This window comes from Ahaetulla prasina, chromosome 2, assembly GCF_028640845.1.
Source record: "Ahaetulla prasina isolate Xishuangbanna chromosome 2, ASM2864084v1, whole genome shotgun sequence".
NCBI lineage: Eukaryota > Metazoa > Chordata > Lepidosauria > Squamata > Colubridae > Ahaetulla > Ahaetulla prasina.
In genome coordinates, this window is record NC_080540.1 from 78,986,120 (window position 1) to 79,012,149 (window position 26,030).

Sequence of the window (26,030 nt, forward strand, 5' to 3'; positions counted from 1 at the left end):
TCATAATTCAAATATATTCAGTAACCCTTATTTATAAGCCACATAAAAAGGTAAAGGTTCATCAGGTGCTCTAGGGGTGGTGCTCATCTCCGTTTCAAAGCCGAAGTGCCAGCGCTGTCAGAAGACGTCTCCATGGTCATGTGGCCGGCATGACTAAATGTCAAAGGCGCACTGAACGCTGTTACCTTCCCACCAAAGGTGGTCCCTATTTTTCTACTTGCATTTTTTATGTGCTTTAAAACTGCTAGGTTGACAGAAGCTGGACAAATGGATTCAAATCGCTGAACTGCCAAGCTTTCGATAGACAAGCTCAGCGTCTTAGCCACTGAGCCACCACATCCCTTATATAAGCCACACATTCTAATGCTATTTACTGGATATACATGTCACATAACGAAAAATGTGCAATGAATCAGAAATGGATCACCCAATCCTGTAATATATTCCAGCGACAGAGCTACAATTTCATCTATTTCATTTTGCAAGATCCTCAAGGCCTATTTTCAACATAATATGTACAATGACCTATAAAAGCATACTTCAATTTTTGTAAATTAAATTAATTTGGACTTCATAACATAAACTGAACAATAAAAAATGAACATAAAGAAACCAATACTGGAAATATTTTCATCTTTATGCATTCAGCAAATTATGATTTTCAAGGACTGAACCCTTGAAAAAAAAGATGTTTTATAAGCAGCATGAAAATACAAGTAGTCCTCAACTTATGTCAGGTTGCTTAGTGATCCATTTTGACGGACCTCCCAAAAGGTACTTATGACCCAGCTCTGAAGTTCAGAAGGCCAACCCCACCCCCACTCCAGGGTCACATGGCTGCATTTCAGGAGCTTGGCAACTGACCTGCACTATTTTATTTATTAAATTGATTTATTTATTGTTTGCTAACCATCTCACCAGGACTCCTGGAGGCTTATAACATTAAAACCAAAAAATACATATATAATTAAATAGAATAAAAATATGGATTATGATAAAAGATTGGGAGGGAGAGTGCAGAATATTCGGGGTGGGGGTTGGGTCAGCTATTAGTCCATCAACCACCTCCAGCATGATACTGTCCCACTGGAGTCCCAAGCCAACAAGTAGAGCCTGGTCTTTAAGGTCTTGTGGAAGGTCAGAAAGGTGGAGCCAATCTTAAATCAGGGGGTAAGATATTCCCAAAGGCAGGAGCCACTGCAAAGAAGGCTCTTCCCCTGGACCCCACTGGAATTTTCTGACTGATGGGATCAACAGCATGCCTTCTCTGCCATTTACAGATATTTGCAGGATTCCCATGGTCACATGACCACAATTTATGATGCTTCTGCATCAGCGCAGAAATGCCCCACAACAAACAATGGCTTCGCTTAACGATTGCTGCGTTCACTTAATGACTGTAGATTCCCTTAATGACGATGGTGATTAGTTTAACAACTGCCACAAAAAGAGGTTTTAATATCAGGTTGGTCACATGATGACCTGCTTTACAATCATCATGGCTCAAGTCCATGATAGGCAGGCTCTTTTAGTAGAGGACAACATGTACACAAAAGGAATAAACAACTAATTAGCCTTTTAAGACTTATGTTATGCCTAGGTCATATTTTTAAAATTCAGATAGTTTCTTTTATCCCACTGTGGGAGTTAATGTTTTTTTCCTAAAGATAAAAAAAAATCACATGAAAGAACCCAATGCCTTCAGAAAAAAAAATGAACATCCAATAATACCAATTTTAATTAATTAATTAATTACTATTTTCATTTTCAAGGCTGTTAGTTAGCAGAGAAATGAAAGAGTTAGATCCTAATCAGTGAAAATGCTTATACAGAATTTATATGAATTCCACTTACTACGTATTGATTCATACAAGATTTTTTGTAGTTTGTCCCAGTAATGAATTTTAAAAACTGGTATCTTGCAAACATATTGACATGGAAACACCCACCCACCCCAAACCAAGCAACAGACAACTTAAACCAAACAATCCAATGGCAAACTTTCTACAAATCCTTAAAAGGAACACAGGATGCTCAGGAAGTTTGATTGAACATAACGTATGTATAACAATAAAGGTAGAGATACCATTTATAGCTTGCACCATTTGCTTCATCACTCTGCAACAAATGATTATACTATTGCAAATACCAAAGCCTAAATTTCAAATAATTCCCTTTATTCAGCATAACAGTAATTCAGCAGAAATTTATTATTTTTAGGTTTTGCCTTTCCTTCATTGCTGCCTTTATTAATGTAGCCAAACAATGTTTCTAAAATACCAGGGGAAATTTCAACTTTCAGTTTTAATCCAATCTGCTAAAACAGACCAAACTGCCAGAAAAGTTTATATTAAAAAAGGGGAACAGAATTTTTATATACAGAATGAAATCCCCAGGAATCTAAAACATTCATATATTCATGGAGAAAATCTATGTGGTCACTAAGAGTTGAAAACGACTTGATGGCATATAATCATAATCTCTCTATCTCACTCACATACAGACACACACATACACACAGTCAGTCATCAGTCCAGGGTCACTGAACAAAATCAAGATGGACCTGGTCAATCTGAGTTAATAATCAAAACTCCACAAAATTTAATGGTAATATAAGTACCAAAAAAATGTGCTTAGCTGAAATACTCATTCTCTTCCCCGCCACCCCTGTATCCGAGTTAGTTATTGGAAAGAGATGGATGCAATATATGTTTCTTCACTTGCAAAAGGAAGCTCAATGGCTATTATTAGGCTAGTCAACCGAAAAGAACTCACATATCAATAAATATTTTTGATAACAACTGGTTTAGGCCATACTTGAATAAAAACTCAATTATCTTTTAATTTTTTCTTACAGAATTGAACAATATCCTTCACTAAGTTCAATCTTTTTAAAGGTCATGTAAAACTGAATTGCCCAACATCAATAAACTGAGCAACGAAGGTTATTGTTTGAATTAATTATGGCTCCAAAACCACCAAATCATAAGCTGTGGACTGTAGAAATACTGTCAGGTTACCTAAAATGAAGTATGATGTATCATAAACTAGAAAGAGAATGAGGGAAGAAGAGACTGCTTCCATTTTTTGGCAGTTTGGTGATAAAAACGGGACTGAACACAAAATTTTGTGGTTGGTTCTTATCAGTGAAACATTTACAAAACACTAATCATATTAAACATAACACAGTGTTTTCTTTGCTGGTATTTATATCACATTTTTAGGATTCATAGGCAATTGCCTGATGGTCAACTCAAAGTACATTCATACAACTATTTTGTATTTTCCACCATTTAAACAGCCAATTTGGTGTAATGGTTAAGGCACCAAGTAGAAACTGGGACGACTGTGAGCTCTAGTCCGACATTAGGCATGAAGCCAGAAAGGTAACTGTGGGCCAGGCACTCTCACTCAGCAGTAGGAAGAAGGCAATAACAAATCAGTCTTGAAAATCTTGCCAAGAAACCTAAGGGACTAGTTCAAGCTATTGTCCAGACTCAACACATGCACATTTAAAAAACAAAAACACATTTAAATCCAGTGAAATTAATATTCCACTTTTTGGGGCTTAGTTTGGTGATGTGACTGGGTGGGCGTGGCTAGCTGACCATGTGACTGGGTGGGCATGGCTAGCTGACGAGGTGACTGGGTGGGTGTGGCTATGTGCATAGGGACTACTCAGAGGGCTAAAAAAAGTCATTTCTGACCGGTTCTCGCATTTATGACCATCCTCACATTTATGCCCATTGCAGCATTCTTAACAACTGTGTCACTCATTTCACAACTGCTTCTCTTCACCACGGTTACAAGATAGGGCGCAAAATGTAAAATGTGAAGAGAGTTGTAAGTGTGAGGACAGGTCAAAAGTGCGAGGACAGGTCAAAAATAACTTTTTCAGCCCTCTGAGTAGTCCCTATACATATAGGGACTACACAGATGGCTGAAAAAAGTGATTTCTGACAGGTCTTCGCACTTATGACCAGTCATCATTTATGCTTGTTGCAGCATTTTTAACAACTTGTCACTCATTTTACAACTGTAGTGCTTCATGTGACAGGGTTGGCGAGACCAGGTGGTCATGTGACATAGCTTCTTTGCCCTAATGAGTTTGTTGCAATGATCGTAAGTGTGCAAAACGGTCATAAGTCATTTTTTCAGTGCCATTGAAACCGTTGTAAATCAAGGATTACCTGTACAAAAATACAAAAAGCTTCTTTGCTTGCAAAAAGCTGCCCTAAATACCAATCATTATATTAGAAATACCTGCAAATTGGAGTTACAAATCAGACAGGGTGCCAGAGCACCTTGAGCAATTAAAATAGCTAAAATGCAATGATAACTATCAGCAGCCAACTTTTGCTCACAAAGTGAAACCCTTTAGCAGAGAAGTCATTTAAGCTCTCTAGAATGAAGCAAAGGAGTAAACAGAGTATCTGTTGCTTGTTAAATCAATTACCAGAACAAATAGACACAGGAACTAATCAGGAACTAATCAGGAACAGAGAGTAACATTTTTCCTTCCAAACAAAGCTGAATAGGGAAAAATATCTCATCATCAAGCACAGAATTAAACTTCACCAAAAACAAGTTTGAGCAAAAGTCAGAAAGGGTATGTAAACTCACGTTTGAATGTCAATCTTTCTAGCTAGCAAATAAGCCTTGCTGAATATCACTCAGCTTGGTTCCTTGTCATTAAAAGCTTCTGCTTCGTTATTCAATTATTTCTTCAAAGTGCTGATCATTGCATCCTGGCTGGAAGAACTCCAACATGGGAGTATTTCCTCCCAACAGCGGTGTAAAAAGCTTAAAACAACCGTTCCCCTTTAAGTCTAAGTCTAAGTTAAGTCTTGACTAAAAGTCAAGAAAAGAAAAAAAAAACTCCGAGAAGCTCCGGAACCGGAAGTACTGCCAAGAATGTAATAACGGTTAACAGAGAGGCAGTTTCTATAAGCAGGGCAATAAAGATTAGGCTAGAAAACAGCACAGAAAGTTTAATTCCTTACAGGATTAAGCCTGTAAAGTGGAAAAAAACAAAAGGGGATTTCTTTTAACAACCAGTTCTTTAAACTGCTTAACTACTTAACAAGGTTCTCAGAACTGCTTAACTACTTAACAACCAATTCTACCAAACCAGCGAGAACCAGTAGAATCCCACCACTGGCGAAGATGTAAAAAGGATGATTATCATTTAAACGTTTGAAATTACCATATTTTTGGAGTATAAAATGCCCTGAGTATAAGATGCACTAATTTTGGGGGAGGAAAATAAGAAGAAAAAAATTCTGCCTACCAGCATCCATTCTATTCATTTGGCTAGCGTCCTGTCAATGTGCGAGACTGTTTGGAAACAGTATTTGCTGTATGAGCAACAAGGAAGGAGACAGCAAGTAGCCTGGGTGTGGCTTAGGTCAATTGTTCTAAAGCTGAATGCTGAGCTGATCTCTGAAACTGAAACTGAAACTCCACTCTTTCTGCTTGTGTTTTGCTTGCTGCTGCAAACTCTGACAGTCCTTGCAGCAAATAGCGAACAGCCAGGTCAGCTTCAGCACATTATTGCAACCTGATTCAGCACAAGCAGTTGACTGGCCGGTGGATCAGCCTCCCAGAATACCCCCAATCAGCTGTTCCAGGCTGCAGGGATTGCCATAGACTCATGATGGTGAACCTATGGAACGTGTGTCCCAGGTGGCACGCAGCATTCTCTCTGTGGACGCAAGCCATCGCCCCAGTTCAGCTCTGCTGTGCACATGTGCACACCCTCCACTGGCCAGCTGGTCATCAGGTCTCTGCCGCGCATGTGCAGGGGGGGAGTGGTGTATGCGGGGCTCTGCGTGCGTATGTGCAGGGAGCGTGCAGGGGTTGCACGCTCATTGCATTTGGGAGGGTTCAGGTGCGCACTTTGGGCTCTTGGTCCAGAAAACATTAGCCATCATTGCCATAGACCATCGCCTCCTCCATGCCTCACATTCTTGCCTACATTCGGTGTATAAGATGCACCCAAATTTTCATCCTCTTTTGGGGAGGGGGGGAATGTGTCTTATACTCTGAAAAATACGGTAATCTTAAATACAACCGTGAATTTGCTTTTAATTCTACTGGGGAGGAACTATACATTACAATAAATGTAGAAGAAAAACAACAGACCCATTGGAAAATCTAGCTTGAGTTCGTAATCTACAGGGACAGCAACTTCATAATTCTGCCTTTTTTAAAACTACCAAATATAAAATTCTATTTTAGTATTGATAATTTGAGCAATATAAGAAAGAATTGTGTTAAAATGGGATAAAAATATTTAGCATTGCAATGCTTAATTATTATTTTTATTATTATTATTATTATTATTTTTGCAGATGGTGACGTTTCAATGTGGACAATGATAAAATCGGGATATGTGTTTACAAAAGATACTCTGACACTGAAAAGCTGGTCTGATTTATCTCAGCCACACTTGATTCAATTATGAATCTGAACAGATGTTAATATTAACTTATTGATTCAATTTGTTTAAAAATGCACCATTTCCAGCTAATAAGAATTTCATGAGAAATGTTATCAATTCAAAAATGGGCCTAACTGAAACAACATAAAACATTAGATGATAACGTTCATACAGTTTCTATATGCAAAAAATACTAGGTTTGTTTTCAAAAGAAAGGCATCTGTCTTAATTATCACAAATATCTTAATTTATGGTTTTTACTTATAAAATTGCCAACATGAAAATCTAGCCCACACTATCACCTAATATGTAAGGGTGGTTTCTTATTTCTTAAAAAAAAAAAGAACATTAAAGATATTCAGATTAACCAGATACCTTTGCAGTATACTAAACCTCTTTTGAGTAGCTTCAACTTGCACACAATTAATATGAATGCAGGTAGAAAATATAGTTCCATATATCTGCACCAGATAAAATCACATAAACAGATGGAGTGAGCATGCAAACAAGATTTTTCACTCAAAACTGAGTATTAATGTCTAGCATAAAACCAAGACAGGTGCAAGTATATATTCAAGCATATTACAATGTTGCTTACAGAATAAAGAGTTTGCAATACAGTCAAGATTGTCAGTTTACTGTGACGCAGTCAAGAAAGTAAAAACCTCAGATTGAATGCTTATCTTGAAATCCACTAGATACGCAAACTCACAAGGACAACCACCAGAACTGGGAGCATTTTCCTTTACTACCACACTTCAAATCTATCAGCAAAGCATGAACATGTGAGTGTAGATAATTCAGGAAAACTATGAGATTTTGTAGTGAAAGATTAAACCTGCTTGTGTTTCTGGGTGACGTGAGGATATTAGCTGCCATAATGTACATTTTGGAATAAAAAGCCTTTGTCTGAATTTTGCTTTTTTAAAAAAAAAAAATACTAAGTGTTGTCCACCCCACAAAAATATTCTTCTAGCAGCATTTTCAACCGAAGTGTAAAGCAACCTGGTTGGCTTCCATGCAGGCGATGGCCTCTTCCAAGAGGGAAAACTCCACGCAGATATAGCCATAGTTGTAACCTGGGGACAGCATTTAAATACAGACGGGATTTGCGTTAGTGCCAGAAAGCCATATTTTTAGCATCCATTTCCCCCATTCCCATAGCACAACCCGATTACCACCACCCTAGACTCCCCACAAAACAAAAGCAACAATTGATGTTCTTTTAGCTAAGCTTCAACTCAGGTTGCATCTCAATAGTATCATAAACCTAATCATTTTCACTTATTCTGAATTTCTCTAATATAGTACTATAAGCAATTTGGACTTCTAATAAGGAAAGTGTAAATAGACATATACTCAAAGAAGTAAGTTAGCACTTCAGAACTAATCTTATTACAGAAACAGTTATCTATTTCACAAATTCAGGTTATTGGAATCAGCTTCTAAACCAATACATTAACCATGTGAACCAATAAAACCCAAAGTACTTTTTAGCTTATTTTAATTTTTCTGTTGTGGGTAGGAGTCCAGAAATCTAGTTTCATTCAAAGTGTAGAATAAAATCCAGAAATTTCTATCCTATCCTTAAATTATAATCTGATTTAATCCAATGTTCTGATATATTTTTAATATCTTAAAATACTTTTATTCTACACAAAGTCAAACAAATATTGGATTTGTTTATATCTTTCCTAAAGAAATGATTAACCATTCTGTATCTTTTTTGGTAATGAAAGTTATTGTAAAAAGGAATACCCTATCTGAAAGAAGAGTCAGACAGTTACATAAAAACATCCTTACCTCAAAATTATCAAGGACTCATAATCATCTAAATTAAAGCCAAGGTTTACTCAAGGGAAGATGTGCCACTCAAGGAAACAATGCAAAGTTTTCATGGCTGAAACTGCAAGAATTTGTTTGTACTAACACAATTATAACAAAACCGGAAGCTTCAACTATTCAGACCCCTTTTTCCACAAAAAACTCAAACCATAAATATGTGTTCTGTCCTAGCTCAAATATCACACATAAATGGAATAGAATTAAACTCAACTCTGTAGTTCAAAGAAGTTAAATGAATCCAGTTAAAATGTGAATATGGTTAGCAACTCAATTTGACATGTATTTATATTTATCAATAGATAATGTGTCCATGTGGCAGACATTCACTATATTTTTAATTATACTCAAATTTATATGTCTGTTTAACCTAAAAAATATAAGGGACTAACAATTCTCTATTACAGTGATTACATTTAAAACCACAATACATATATCAAATACAATAAATCTAATCAACTCTGCACCTTCTAACCAACTTCAGGAACATGTAGAGCATCATCCCATTCCATCCCCAACAGCCAACAAAACAGTCAGGCGTTGACTGCCTTCTGAAATACAAATATAGATGGCCCATACTTATTCCCAAAGAAGAAGTCCACAACAGAGAAGGCTCCTATCAGAAGCATTCCCCATGAACATACCTTCCACTGTCTTATACTTATAGGCTGTAATAAAGTTTAAAGATCGAAATGAACATCCTGAATTACAACCAGAAGCTTATCAATGTACTTCCCACAATATCTGTCTCATACGGGTAGATTAGGAATTGGGAAATAACCTACTATCATGTAAGCAACCGCATTTTGAACCACCTATAGCTTCTAAATGATCCCCAAATTCTAATAGTCTAGACCATGGGTGTCCAATCTTTTGGCTTGCCTGGGCTGCACTGACTGAATAGGAATTGTTTTGGGTCACATGCAAAATATAATATAGAAAACATATATTTATTTTTTATTTTATTTTTATTTGCATTTATATCCCGCCCTTCTCCGAAGACTCAGGGCGGCTTACACTATGTCAGGCAATAGTCTACATCCATTTGTATACTATATACAAAGTCAACTTATTGCCCCCCAACAATTTGGGTCCTCATTTTACCTACCTTATAAAGGATGGAAGGCTGAGTCAACCTTGGGCCTGGTGGGACTTGAACCTGCAATATTGCAGGCAGTTGCTGTTAATAACAGGCTGCATTAGCCTGTTGAGCCACCAGAGGCCCATATAAATATATATAAATATAAATATAAATATATATAAATCACATAATAATGTTAAAAGTTTACAATCTTCTGATGACTCATTACTAGTTGTCCAGGGCATATGGCCCATGGATTACAGTTTGAATATGCCTGGTATAGACAGGTAAAAAAAATCAGTAACTGTTAATAAAGCGCCACCAATTCCAGAGAATGTCGTAACTAGTAATAGTTACACAAACTTTATAAACCATAGGTTTCACCTGTACTTCAACCAAGAGCTATTAATTTCTAGATTATGAACCTGCTTTTTACATAGGGGCATAATCCCTTCTGGAGAGTCCAAGATGGACAAAGCTTCTGAATAAACAGCCACTCCACCTTGCAGAGGTTAAGTCTCAAGCTTTTTCTCCCTACAAAGACTCTTAACAGTCTCCAGGTATCAGGACAGGGATTTGACTGCACTTCTTGTTGAGCCTCAGGTAGAGATATACCGCTTTACCACAGACTGACATATGGCTTCCAGATTTTAAATTATTAGGGAATATGTTGATTTATATGCAATGCCAAAATTTCCCCCAATACTTGGGGCAAAGTTTCCTATTAAAAGTTACATAGAAGTGCTGATGAGAATAGAACTTCAATGATGCCCTAAATTACCAGACATATAAAACAACATTTAAACATATATATCATAACATTTAAACCTATAGAATTACCAAATTATATATGCATGTTTATCCCTATTCCACACTGTTATTTGCTGCTGGAAGAAAATATACATAACAAATATAAATATTGTTTCATATTTACAAGAAATAGGATGCATCATAGCAGTGTCATTTAATAGCATCCATAGATTGTAGTTCTTCTAATAATATATTATTATTATTCTAATTATTATTCTTATTCTTATTCTTATTATTATTATTGGTATGCTCCAATTTGTTAAATTCCAGATAAAGCAATACTTTAATACAATTCAAAACAAAAGTAGAAAATCACTGAAACATCTTTGTAAAAAAATTAAAATTTAGCTGTGATTATGATATACACCAGGGATGTCAAACTGGCGGCACATGGGCTGGATATATCACACGCAGGCCAGGCCCACCTCAGCTCCATGAATGGGGAAAATGTCATGAAACATCACATGACATGGTGAGTTTGACACCCATGATGTACATTATATTCAACAGAAAGAAATTCCATGGTAAATACCAACATGATAGAAACATAAAATTACTCATGGTGTGGTGATGTTCTCTCTCTTATAATATTAGAGCTTAGTGAAACAGAAAGACGCACGGCAGATCTGGGCAAATAACAAAAGGAACTTCTTCACATACTGTAGTCCAAAATTGAATTAGAGACTATGCTGATTAACATTTATCAGCATTTAAAATGGCTTTAATAGGAAAGCTATTAAATTGATAGAGGGTAAGATTCTCATGATAACCATATATTACTAGAAATTTTTTACTTCTCAGAATGACAGAATCAGAGCTTGTCATGAAACAACCATCGACATGCTCTATTCATATACAGTTCTTTTCTGATTTAATTAAGAGTTCGTTTTGCTACCTGCTGAGTTTTGAACCAGAAGTATAAGAGCAGGTGAAGAAAAGAACTGAGCAACAGCTCAAATTGATATGATAGGGACTGAAGAAATATATTTATATGTAATTTGAAATATTTATCCGTAGCTAAATCACACGTTCACCATTATCTGTGAGGGTTATGTTTATTATATTAATACTCGATCTTGTCAGTTAAAATGTTTCAGTGGATAATCTTTTTAAAGACTAATAAAAATTACCCAACTTATATTGACGGTAATACAGATGGATCTGATTCCATCAGAATAATTTTTTTGAATTTTACCCCTCTACATATTTTTCATCATGATATCATAATGCAGCTTTACCTCCCCAAGCATTTAGTTCTCAAAAATTATTTAAACATAACTAATCATTTGCTAGATCTGGAATCAAGATTTTTGTCTCATATGATAGAACCGTTGGTTAGTTATCACTATAGCTAGCAATAAAGCAGGAAAAGTTGTCAAAATGGCCATTTTTGTATGCTACAAATCTTAGGAAAAGAAGTGAGCTGCTATAAAGTCTTGCATTTTAATAATTTTCTTCTAAGGTAGAAGAAAGTTTAACTATATAAACAATTACTTCATTCAATATAAGCGGATACATACTCTCTCATTCCCATTGAGATGCTCAAAGAACTGAAGAACTGAAAATTTATTCAGTGTACTATAAAAGACTATAGTGGAAAAGAGTAACCAGCAAACGTTCCTTTTCTCTTGTGTATATATCTGGCGATTCAAGACAGAAACAAGCCAGATTTCTAAATACTGCAAAAAACAGGTAACTTTAACATTTATAAGACATCTTAAATCAGATTTTGTTTAGGTGAAAAAATGACACCTTATCTCTTTTGAAATTCACTTGATAATTCTTCTGATCAAAGTAAAGCATCACCAAGGTGCCCCTCAGTAAATTAGCAGTAAAACAAACATAGAAATTATTCAGGTATATAAAATATTCAACTTCTACAATAGACTTGCTTTATATTTACTACACTTTCATTCTGCCCAATATGTAAATATCTCTAAATGGATTACAAGTTATTTATAACTTTAAATGTTTCTATTTTTTAAAGCAAACAAAAATAGCAAAGTACAACAATACAAATAGCAAAGTACAATTAATAATTGTTCAGGAAAAATGTAAAATATAAATCCACTAGTTCACAGTTATTATGGCCATTTAAATCAGAGTACAAATGACAGGGGAAAGAACATTGAAAATGTATTAACTCAAGGGTCTACCAACATTTCCAAAGGAGAGTAATCCAAAAGTTCCACTACCAGAGGGTCTTCCATGTGGAGCTACTTATTTTACTTCCCTTGAAGGATGCATCTAGAAGATGCCCATCAAGAATCACTAAAAAATATGAGCAGGCACATATGGGAAGAAATATTTTAAAGATATATTCTCCTGATGTCATTCAAAGCTTCAAAAACACCACCACCAAAATCTTAAATTGAGATCAGAAATATATCAGCATTGAAAATAGCTGAATAAGACACATCATTAAACACAAATTCCACTTTTCCGGGATTTTCATCTCAAAAGATTCACTACTTTACAAGTTTCAAAATGATATAAATGATGTAATGAAAATAAGAAGGTGCATGAACTTGCTACACTTTTATAGATTATCCTATTTTAATATGCTATTGTATCTCCTGTATTTACTACTAGCAATTAAGTTTCTGTGGCAGCTAAAATATTTTAGTGAGACAAAATCTTCCAAAAATAAATTGTATTTTGATGGTTGTCTATAATTTGACCAATGTCATACACGTTGATATAAGGAATACAATCTTGTGCAAATCTAAGTTCATATCTTATCAATATCATCATCTTTTTGATACAAAATATGCAACATCACAATGAAAATGACGAATAGTATTTTTAGTCCACATGCATCCAAAGGATGACACAGACTGTAGCTGACAGTAAGTAAATATGGTTTGACACTACTTAAAGCATGCTTATGCGCCGTATTTTCTTCACACTTGAATAATTTTAAAAAAAACAAATTGTGGGGGCTAAGACAGCTATGCTTTTTGCAGCGCTGTACAATATAATGACCTTATCTAGTTTGCAGTTTTATAAGCTCATTTCCTGCAGATTACTACTACTTACTCATAATGTAGTTTTCCCATATCATATAGTAATTAGTGTGTACCCTAACTATGTACTGCATACCATGTAAATAGAATACATGCTTACCCAAAACATCACTATCCTATTCTAATTTTTTACATATATAATACAGGAATATATGGGACCTTACATGTAAAACTACGTTTAAAGAAGCTGACATATGTTAAGAGAAACATACACAAACTTAGTAAACCAGTGGGCCTCAACCTTTGCGGCTTGGCAGCCCAGCTGAGTGGGGGAAATGGGGCCACGTGACGGCAGGCCAGCACACACACATGCACAGCTCCTGTCACGCAAGCGAGAACAGAAGGCTTCAGGGTGTGATCTTGTGGCCTTCAACTCATGCAGCCCGGTTGAGAAAAGGCCATGGCCCGGTATCAGCTGTAGCCCACAGGTTGGGGATCCCTATAGTAAGCTATACCAAAGTGGTTTTTATTTCTATTTTCACAGAATATTTGCAGTGCTGTGCATCATGTGGCAATGTGCACATGAAGATTACAAAACATAAGGAAACACTCAAAAAATAGAACTTAGGTTTGACCATGAACAATTTTTATCTTAAATTGATATGCCTCCCCCCTTAAAGATAAGACGGCCAGATTACACAGAACAAGGTGGTTTTACCAGAAGTTGACATTATTAATATTTACAATGCCCCAAAATATAAAATTATAAATAATACTAGTCAGGTATGTTAGATGAACCAGACTTTAAACTAATCAGAATGTTATTGTTGCACAAAGTGATATAAAAGTATACATTTGAAAGAGAAAAGGTTTTCCACAATCTACTTTCTAAAAGTCTTGCTCAATATTCAGGACAGTAAGGAATTAGCTCATGGCTTTGTGTTTGATAAAAGTTATTGAATTGAGTCTTTGCTTTCAAATAATGAATTTAAGACTGAAAAAAAAAACGTGTAAAGATGGATATTATTCTCTTTCATGCTAAGAGAAGATAGGTCACATAGATATAAGTTAAATACACAGAAATTTGTGGGATAATAACAGAATTCTGTATTGATGTAGATTTTTTTCTTTCTAATTTTCTCTGCATATCAAGACATATTTAAAAAGCAAGCTCTACTTGATGTGAAATATACATTATTAAGCTGATTCTAATTTGTCTTCTAGTTGCTTTCAAAACAGATCGCAGCAACGTGGGGGGGGGACGGGACCAAGAACATCTTTTGCACTTTTGCCCTATAAGATCTGTAATATTTGTTTCCCTTACTCTATATCATCATGTTGAACTTTATGAATATTTATTTCACGCCAGCATATTACAAATGTTCCCTAATAAAAGTCATCTAATACCAGTAATGGACATAAGAATTGGAGCCAGGAAACTCTCAACAAACCATTCTCTGAAATAAAAAGATAAGTCACCCAAGTGTCACAGGATTCATAAGTAAAGATTTTAGTGATCAGTTTAGAATTATTTGCATCTGATGATTCTGATGAGAGGAATCTTTTAAGGATAATATGTCAAACATTCAGGTATATCTTAAGATACATTAACAGGAACAGAGTCCAAATCATGGAAAGTTAATTGTTTACTTTGACCTAGTCTACCCCATTTCAAAAAGAACAATGATAATTGAAGCAGGTTCAGCGGAGAGCTATTAGGATAGTAAGGGATTTGAAAACCAAATAATATAATGAACAATCAAATTATCTGACTATGTTTAGCTTACAGAAAAGAAAATCAAAGGGAGATCTGACAGCTATCTTCAGATATCTGAAAAGTTCTCATATGAAAGAGAGATTGGTCTTATTCTCTCTGGCCTCATAATAGAGGACAAGAGCCAGTGGACTGAAATTATAAGGAAGAAGATTGAGGCAAGATATCAGGAAGAACTTCCTAAGTGTACAAACTGTGTCCGAAGTGCAATGTACTGCCACATTGCATGGTTAATTCTCTTTCAGTAGAGATCTTCACACAAGGGCTATAAGGTTATCTATCAGATATTCTAATAGATTCTGAACATGTTCCAGGTGATTGGACTAGATGGATTTCATGGTCCTTTCCAGTTCTACGATTGTAAGACTATTTTTATTGCTATAGGCAAGGTATTCCAGAGACAATTTTTTTAAGTCACTGAAGACAAACTTTTACTAGTTTTTGAATTTTATGTTAGAACAAGTTTATCTTCTGTCTTTCAAAGATATCTAAGTTCAGTATTAATGCAGAGCTAAAACAGGTGATTTGCAACAGACGTGCTAAACCTAATCCTGAAAATGTCAATTCAGTAAAAAGGCAAGTGAATAGACCACTTGCCCCAAATTCCTCTTAAAATTAAAATTATAATGCTAGCAAGAAAAAACTGTACTGACAAGGCAGAAGGGATCACCTGATCAATAATTATAGAAATATTAATGTAAATCTAACAATCTTTAAAAAATTGGAAAAAAACCCACCTGTGGTATAATCTTTTAGACGCAGGTTTTTCACTGGTGTTCCATCACATGCTTGGAAAGCATTGAGAATCTATAAAAACAAAGTGTCCAGTTAAGTGGTAATGCCTATATTATACTGAACATTTAAACACTGAATATTCATTCTGTTTGGCCCCAAAACAATGATTTCACATTAATAGAAATGAAAATGGAAAGCACTCGACAGTGTAAGCTAAAGTACAGCAAAGACTATGTCATAATAAATTCATTTTTGCTACATGTTTTTGGAGGGTGTTCCCCTTCAATTACTCTAACATAGTTCAGGTTGTCCTCATTCAGCCACCTCTTGTTCATCCATTCAAAGTTACAGCAGTGCTGAACAAGGGGACTTATAATCATCCCTCCAGCTATCCGCGTATCTCTGCTAGTCATATGATTTCAATTCAGCCATTTTGAAAGGGCTCACCAATATGAAGGCTGCAATGTCCTACAGTCACATGATTACCAGTTGTATCCTTCACTGCCAGCTTTTGACAAGCAAAATCTATGGGGAAGCCAGCAGGTGATCACAAATGGTGACTACGTGACTCTAGGATGTTACAACTGCCCAGGAGTCACCTAACAATTGCAACTGGAACAGCTACAACTTCTGTCATAAGTCAACAGTCATGTGATGTCATGGTTTAGGACCACATCACTTATCAATTACCAATCCCAATTACCATCTTTAAGTGACCACTACCTATACTGGTTTGATCTGCCTCTGTGCCACAGATTATAGTGTTCTGAAAAAGCTACGGACTGTTTAAGGATATTAAAAAGTTAATCTGTTTTAATTGTAAAATAAATAGATTAGACAGTGAAGGAATTTGGAACAGCCCAAGAAAAGACAAAGCCTTGTGACCAACACCAAACTACCCTGCTGAGAATCTAATCCTGCTTTTCGTTAAACCAGGGTAAAACAAATATGTCTTCTTCCTATTAAAGCATTGTAGTATTAAAAGAAATATGGAATATATATATAACTGGCATATTTCAACGTTTTAAGAAAAGTGAACATTAACTAGCTTTGAAACTATATTAAAATTATGCAAACTTGTCATAAATTGCTATTAAATCAGCACAGATTTATTTTTCAAATATAACTCCATTAATATCTTTATTAAAACAATGTTAAGCAGTCAAAAGCAAACTGCAGGCATTTTTTTTTCTTTTCTCTCTACAGTCTCTGGACCCCCTTCTAACTGCATTGTTAAATTCTGTTTTTCTATCATTTGGAACTGAGAAACACAAAAGCTATAATATACAGTTAGTGTATCATCTATTACTAGGTAATAAACACAACTTACATCATCTTTTGTAGCAGTTTCAGGCACTCTTCCTAGTCGAATCAACTTGCTTGGCTTGGTATCTTTGAGACAGGTTCTATAGTCCTGGTCCTTCAAAATAAAATTCAAAAGGATTTTAAAGTCAACAATGAAGTAGAGGAAAGATGCAACAAGTCAAACATAGTTGAAAGTGTGTAAATTCCCTTAAAAAGTTACAATATAATCCATAACATTTTATCATCAAGGTGCTAAAACTGCATGTAAAAGGCATGTCCACCACTAATAGGAAGTGCCAATTTATAAGAAACAAATTAGAACTAAAGAAATTAGGCACAGAAAGCTGGACGGAAGACTCAGTGTTATATTGATTAAAGTGTGAAGTAAAGGTTTATAGGTTCAAATTCATCTTCAATCATGGAAGCTTATTTCCATGGATTTAGGCTGACTACTATCCCTCATACCAATCAGATCATTTTTATGAGAAAAATCTGGAACAGAGGAAACTATGCTTATCATCTAAACTCAAGAAAAGGCAAAATATAAATGCAATTAATAAATAATCTCATGTTACAATATCTACACTACAATTTACAGATTTAATTATACAAGGAGTGAGGTGAGATGGTGTAAAGGAGTTGATTTCATTACAGCTTACAGCTCTGATTTTTAAAGTGTTAACATCTTCTAGTAAACATTTTATAAATGTGATTATGATAGAAACTTTACAATAAATTGAATACCTGAAGTTCTGGTTGAGAATCTTTACAAGACTTCCCATCAGCAAAAGATTTGCCATGTTCATAGTCAAAGACCCGACATCCTGGAAGACGATGATCTACATCTCGATACTCAATGCCCCTGTAGTCTGTATCCTGCCTTCCAAGGAAATCCAAATCACTTTTTTCTTTTAGTCCAGGCAATTCAGCTATTTGCTCTTCTTTTGCAGAAATCTCCTGATTGCTAACAAAGCCCTGAGAAGGCTTATCTTGGTCCGGAAGATTAGGAAGAGGATTGCGGCTATTTTGGAACTCTAGAGAAGATTCAGTCTTAGGATTTTGTTCTTGGGGTTTTTCTTCTTCTCTGGCTCTTGATTCTGAATGTGGCAAATCCTCATTCTGAATACTCAATGAAGACCTGTCTCTAACAACTACAGTCTCTTCTAGCTTGCATTCTCTATCTGCTAATTGTGCTGTAGATTGACTGTGATGAAACTCTACAACATTAGAGTCTGCTGAGGGTCTCTCCCTTTCTGCAAAATCCAGTGGTGGTGGGGCATCCCTACCCCTAAAATCCTGATCAGCCTGAGGTTTTGGCCTATTTCTGAAATTTGAGTGGGGTACATCTCTGTCTCTGAAGTCTGAATCAGCCGCACCCATATTTCTCAGATCTGTATCAGGTACATCTCTTTTCCTAAAGTCTGAATATGGTTGCTCTCTGCCCCTATAATCTTGTTCAGGCATGTCTCTTGCTCTAAAGTGTGGGTGTGATCCATCTCTATTTCGGAAATCCAAATCAGATGTTCCTCTAGCACGACAATCTGATGAAGTATCATCTCTGCCACTATAGTTCACTGTATGAGCTTCCCTATCTCTATAGTTCATTCGGAATGTATCCCTATTTCTATAATCCATAGGAGGAACATCTCCTCCACTATATTCCACAGCCTGGCCTTCTCTATCCTGAAAATTTCCAGGATACATCTCTCTACCCCTAAAGTCTGGAAGGAGTGGTACCCTAGCTCTGAAGTCCAACTGTGAATCATCCCTACTCTGAAAATCTGAAGGCGAGTAATCTCTGCTTCCAAAATCATGCATATGACCCTCCCCACCTCTGAAGTCACTACGTGGTCCATCTCTACCTCCAAAGCTGAAAGTAGATTCCTCTCTGTTCGCAAACTGAGGATTGAGGATGCCTGGGAGTCCCTGGATATCAAAAGGAAGTGATTCTCTGCCAGAGAAGTTGCCAGAGTGTCTTTCTTGAGCAAGACTATCAAGGGGAGGAGAGTAATCCCTGTTCCACCCGGGAGCAAATCTTTCTTCTTGGCTCCCACTGTAGAAATAAAGACAGTGTTATTCATAATGTCCTTCGAGTTTGTAATCTACACATCAGCATGTTCTTCTCTAACTTTAACAGAGGTGTTCAACAGTAAGATCCGCAGAAGATAGTGATGTTTGGTAGTTTAAGAGGTGGTAGTATACGACAGACGTGATAAGTAAACTTGCGCACTCTTATGTCACCATAATTCCCAGAAGAACTCAACATGGAATACCTGAAATATTAATGAGTTAAGGTAACAATCTACATAGTCTCACAGTAAATTAAATTGGGAACTTTAGAGAGTTTAAAAGGCCGCCATAATTATCCTGTATGGTCCTTCAACCAGGAATATTCCTTAAACCTGGTTTTATCACAATTTTAAAAAGGAATTCTTGTAAGGTCTCCTATAATAATCAATTCCTTGTTCAACATTCAAAGAAAAGATTATTAATACAAGGCACTATTTCAAGGTATGTAAACTTCTACATCTTATCTTTCCAATGCTACATACTACTTATTACCAGTTGGAAGGGAACTAAAAATATACTATACCATTTTACAGCAAAATTACATTTTATAAGTTATTTCACAATTGCATAAAGTTGGAAACAGCAATAATATTCTTGACAGTATTGCTTTGCTAGTATAATTTTTCATTAAAAATGGTGGTCTGAAGAATTTTATTTTACCCTTAACATAACATGATTTATTTAGAACACTTAACTCATTCCTAGAGAAAAGCGCACTTATATGTTTGAAATTAAGTCTCAAAACTATCTCTAGTAAACTCAGTTTGCAAGAATTTGAGCAAATAATTTATTCGAACAGACTAAGAACAATAAACATAAATATAAATGTTTTGTTGTTTCCTTTTATTCTTCTAGTAAAGGTATGGAAGAATTAGCCCTACTCCTGATATTGATGTTTTGTACAATTCCTTACTAAGGCTAGCAGTTCTTGAGTTACTAAATTGGAAGGATACAAATTCCTAAAAATTTGAAACCATCCCCCCACCAAAAGACATTTTTTCTTCTGAAACTGCTCCCTGGGGCCAGAAAGATTGGGGACAACTAGCATATATTATTAAAAAAAAACCAGGGATAGAACAGCATCAAATAACTTCAGCAGTTCATTTCCCTCGTAACAGTCAATAATGTAATATTCTTTCCCTTCCATCTTTGCCCCTTGGCTGCCTACCTCCTATCTTGTTAGGTGGCAAGAAGCCTGTGACCTCAAAGCCCTTTGACACCTGTGACCTACAGAAACAGTCTAATTAGCCAAATTGTAGTAGGCTAATTTACTTTCAAGTGTGTCTATGGAATCTCAATCAACTAAGGCACAAGTGGGCAATATTTTTTTCTAAGGGCCACATGAGAAATTGAGACAGTTGTAGAGTGCCAAACCAATGTAACTTAATTTGATGTTCTCAAGCTCCATCAATTCAACTCCCCAGACTGCTCCAGGAGAGGGACAAGCGCTGGGCAGCACAGAAAAATGCTTTCTCTCCAGCTAACTGAAATAACGCAAAGCAACTCCTTAGAGCCAGACCTGATTTGGTTTCTTTCCTCCCCCTTGCAGAATGCTTTTTACATTTGATTTCTTATTTCTGATTAGTGCTGGAAAGAGACAGCCAAAGGGCCAAATGTGGCCCCGGGGTGTGTGTGTTAACTGACCAGGTATAAGCTAGGGTCCACAAATCTTAATGCTTTCTTGTACTTTTAAATCTAAAACTATAGGTGGACTTAGCAATTAACATTCCACAATGCACAAATGTCATTGATCAATAAAGATAGTCCTTGACTTACAACCATTCAGAGTTATAATGGCACTAAAGAAAAGTGACTTATTACCTGTTCTTTTACATATAACCATCACAGCATCTCCATGGTTATGTGATCAAAATTTAGGCAATTGGCAAGCAGCATATATTTACAATAGCTACAGCATCAGTGTCAAGTGATCACTATTTGCAACTGTCCCAGCCAGCTTCTGACAAGCAAATAAGGCAGAAAACAAGCAACGGTGGCAAAAAAATAAGTCATAAAATCAAACACAACTCTCTTAACCCCCACCTTACTTAACAATGGAAATTTTGGTCCCAAATGTGGTTGTAAGTTGAGGACTATCTATAAAGGATATAAAATAGAATCTAGAATGTTTAGAGAAAAGGTGCAAGGGGAGACTGCATATAGAAAGCTCAATGAAATATGTACATCTGTATTTGCAAAATAACAAAAAGTTTCACATCAAAACCACTGTTTTGGAAAACATATGTGAAATACATCGAAGATAATAAATTGTTTGCAGCTGATAAACAAAAATTAACAGGCCCTTACCATGACAGATACTATGTGTTCACATAAATGTTTACAGAATCTAAATATCAAATTACCAATGTCTTGTAATATGTTTTTATAACATTTAAAAATTTCTTATCACAACTTTGATATAAAGGGTGTTCCCAACTTCTTTTAAAAGAAATTTAAAAGACACAACCTTGAGAGATATATAGTCCTTACAACCACAACTGCAACTGAAATTTATGTTGTCAGTCATTGCAGTCATAAAAAGAGTCAGATCTGATTTCACAATTTATACAGCAGTCATTAAATGAATCCAGCTTCCCCAATAACTGTTTTTTGCCAGAAATATGCCATAAAGATTAGAAAACCACAATCACATAATTGCAGGACACTGCAATTGATTGTAAATGCCAGCTAGTTGCTAAACACCTGAATTGTGATCACATGACCATGGAGGTAGTACAACTGTTGTTAAGTATGAGTATAGGTCATAAGTTTTTCTGAGGCTGTTGTAACTTCAAACACTCATTAAATGAACAGTCGTAAGTCAAGGGCGACCTATATTGAGGGAAAAAGAGCATCCCAAGGAATTACACATATAGCACTGTACCTACTACTATTTTCTTTCAATAGATGGTTCTTTGTTCTAGGGGAGGCCTCCATTAATAAAAAGGGGGAGAAAATTAATGTTATTTCCTTTCTCCTTCCATGGTGATCCCTCACATCATTTTGAAGGATCATCCAAGCCTCTGGAATTGATTTCAGAGGTATAATGGGGTTTGGTGAAATTTATTCAAGTGAAAGGAACATTGGCGGCATTAAAGCCCATTTTCTCATGAGAGAATACTAATGAATAAAAATCACAGAATCAGCAGAAAATAAATTATTGTGGTTTCTGAAAGGATTTCAGAATTTCTTTAATTAAGATGAAAGTCTTATCAAAGATGCTTTTTTTTGTTTCAGACATTACCAATACTTGCAAATGATACTCTATTTAAACAATGTCAAATGGATATTTCTGACTTTATATGCCAAGGGAAAAACCCAAGATTTAGATATAAACTATAGCAAGATGTTAAGGAAAGAGGGGGTTTTGGTTTACCAGATTGGAAATTGTATTTTGATGTTTGTTGTTTGCTCTGACTCAAAGAGTGGGTGAACCTCCAGAATAAGAGACTAGTTGATTTAGAAGGTCATGAATTAAGATTTGGATGGCACCATTATTTAAGGTATGACAAGGTTAAAGTAAACGTTGAATTTAATTACCACTTTGTTAGACGTGCCATTCTAAGAGTTTGGAATAAATATAAAACAAGGTTTTCTATGCCTCTTTGGGTGTGCCCTCAGGAAGCTTTTTTCAGAAGAGAAATGGTGGCAAAGCCAAACTGGTAGACTTATGGTAAAATCTTTTAATTTTGGTGATCCTATCCTCAAGTCTAAGGAAGAGCTAGAGTCAGGACTTGTCTGCCATTGGTTTACATATTTACAACTGAAAGAAGATTTAAATTAGACAGAAAGAGTTGTGGTTTGACTTTGTTAAAAATGAATTGGAAATCCTACTGTGTGGTAGTGATGAACATATTATTGCTAAGGTCTATTAATTCATTAGTGAGTTTGAATTTGGAAAGTGAATATGTAAAGCATTGTATGATTCAGTCAGCAAGAAATTTTGGATATAATGTAAAGCTTTAACAATGGGAGAATATGTGGCCAAAAGGTTTAAAATTTACAGTAAATTACAATTTAAAATAAAATTTCTATAAGGTTCTGTTTTTGTTGGCATTTAATACCAGATAAGTTATCAAGAATGTATAAAGGTATTTCATGGAAATGTAAAGAAGGGACTTTTTATCATTTATGATGGACATGAAATAAAGCAAAGAAATATTGAAATAGGATTCATATTCTAATATAGAAGATTCTTAAGATTTCTTTTGGGTTTAATGGAAAAAGATTTGGGGGGAAAATTGGAATTTTGATGCTATATATGTTGACGGCAGCAAGATTACTTTATACACAAAATGAAAGGACTCTTCTATCCCCACAATGCATGAATGGCTGCAAAAGTTGGAGTTATCAGAGATGGCTAAATTGATTGCTTTGATAAAAGAAAAAAATACGATTACTTTTGTTTCTAGTTGGAAACTGCTTACAGGCTTTGTGAATGAGGTGGGATTTTGGGTTTTACTGATTAGATAGATTTGTTGCTATAGAAATGGCTAGTTTGTACTATTGTGTAAAAGTAAAAGTTGAGGTTTAATGTTGCTATCTTATTCTACTGCACCAAAGGGAGTCGGAAGTCAATGCCTTTTCTTCCTTTTTCCCTTCTTTTCTCTTCCCTTTTCTCTCTCCTATTTGTCCTTTTTTTTTTTTTGAATTTTATATTATAAATTAATAAAAAGGACAAGTCGCAAAAAAATAAATAAAGAGAAAGCCCTGAAGGAAATGGTTTATCTGAAAATCTTGCAATTGGCTTTGAAGCCTGAGTAGGGGACTGAAACATCAGTGACTGAACTTGTGGATAACCTCTGGCTTTTATACTTGGTCTCCATCACTCAGTGGCTTTCAGTATTCTTCTTAGCAAGCTTAGGGAATAGAGAGAAAGAGGCAGTGTTGCAATGATTCTCCTTCTTCCAAAGTTGCTAGTAAAGGAGAGATCTGACCCCAGATTCCTCTTTTGTGGGATCCCTCAAGATTCTGTTCTCTCCCCATTCCTGTTGAACCTCAACATAAGAGTTGATGGATGAGATCATCTGCCAGCATAGGGTTAGGTATCATCAGTATGTATGAATTCATCAGAGACGTAATTGGGAGATACTTGGATTGCTTCAATAAACTTAACATACAGCTGCTCTTGAAGGCTACTCAGAGGTTTTTACGGTCCCAGAATGCAGTGGCATGGAAAATTATGGGAGCAGGATCTCCCAATAGGCTTCAGGTACAATTCAAGGTACTGATTATCAGCTATACAGCTATCCATGGCATGAAGCCAGGTTATTTGCAAGACCGCCCTTCTCCACTTGTTTTTGCTTGACCCACTAGATTTGGCAGGTTGGGGCATGCTCTGGATGTCATCTATTAAACACTGCCATCTGGCAGAATCCTTTTTCTTTCACAGTTCCTGCTGGCTATTGGTACATGATAACAATGAGATTTGTTTCGCTCTGACCCTGCTTGTATTTTATAAATGCTTGAAGACCTGGATGTTCTCCCAGGCATGAGGCCTATAGATTGGGTGAGCCCATTATTGTGATTGTTTTTGGCATCACTGTAGTTATGTGTTTTTTTATCATTCTTGAATGCTGCTGTGTTATTACTGTATCATATTATTATTATTATTCATTATTTTAGGTTAGAGTTTTGATTCCTGTGTTCATTGACCAGAGTCATGATTCCAAGGTAGGCCGCTCTATAAATTGATAGAATAAATAATCCTTTGCCAGTGCAATTTGATCACACCAACTTGCCCATTTTTAATCTCTCTGACACTGTTGAACATACACAACAATTAATAGACCAGAACAGACCAGGATATGGCAAATGGGGAAAAGAGATATGGTTCACAAAGAGAAAAGATAGAAATAATGCTTACAATTATTTATATGATCTTACTTATGGGTAAATGAAGCAGGATGTAAATCCAGTAATAAAAGTGACTAAAATTTTATATTATATAAACAGAATTAAAGACTGAAATGCTGTAAAAAAAAAAAGAAGGGATGGGATGATAAGAAAAGGAATGTAATAGAAAATTCAGTTAACATTGGAGGTTCAAGAAAAAATGGGAATGTGGATGATTAAAAACTAAATCTAATAATCACAGAAAATTCTGCAACACACACAAACATACAAAAGTGTGATTACAATGATAGTCAATAATTCAATCTTTGTCTCCACCCATCAAAGATCACTCAGATTTGAGGATTGACCTGTCAATTCCCTTTCCCAATTAAAGGTACTGATTTTAACTATCCTCATTTTTAGATGTAGTATTTCTTTCTGTTCTTTCCAGTAAACCAAACCCCTATACTACATATCCAAAGTAGAGCTATGTGACTTCTAAATCAGTACTAGCATGAGTTAAGACACAATTGTCTCAACTCAGCTGATTTAGAAAACAATGTGCATTTAAATTAATCAAGATGTACTAAAGCATCTTGTACTTAATCAAGATGTACTAAAGCATAGGGTCCTTGAGTTCCTCAGACTGCTAATACAGTCTGTTATTAACAGCAGCTGCTTGCAATTACTGCAGGTTCAAATGCAGTAAAATGCAAATTAAAAAAAAGCACCAACTATAATACTAAAAAGTGTAGAAGAGGAATGTTTAAGGCATTGAAAAAAGCATGTTATCAGTGCAAGGCAGACCTCTGTAAACAAATTATTTCATTAATAAGTCACAATTAAAGAATTTCCGTTTGTCCAACTTATCTGATGGAGCCACTGATAAGAGGGCCTCCAAAAAATGTCTAGATATTTTATCTTTAGTCTTTGAAAGTTGGTACTGAAATTAAGGTAAAATATGCTACAGTTCTTACAAATGACATTCTCAGAAATCCGTTAAGGTGTAGACACTTTAATATGCTTTTAGCATATTAGTCCCAAATCGAACACATCCAAATGTTCTCACTGCCTCATCTATCTCATTGTTGGCAAAAAAGTTTTTGGTTTGATTATTCTTCCCTAAGCAAAAGATTACAGATTTCTTGTTATACAGATCCCAAACCATGT

The 26,030-nt window shown here is 35.5% G+C and overlaps 1 protein-coding gene across 1 annotated transcript in view; it reads right to left on the bottom strand.

The window, feature by feature from the left end:
• Positions 1-26,030, bottom strand: part of RBM6 (RNA binding motif protein 6) — a 70,578-nt gene that overhangs the window by 38,507 nt on the left and 6,041 nt on the right. The window contains exons 3-6 of the mRNA XM_058166136.1: positions 17,700-19,008; positions 16,981-17,070; positions 15,653-15,722; positions 7,448-7,521 (exon numbers count right to left, since the gene is read on the bottom strand). Of these exons, the coding sequence (XP_058022119.1) occupies positions 7,448-7,521; positions 15,653-15,722; positions 16,981-17,070; positions 17,700-19,008 (1,543 nt within the window). The remainder of the gene's footprint in view (positions 1-7,447; positions 7,522-15,652; positions 15,723-16,980; positions 17,071-17,699; positions 19,009-26,030) is intronic.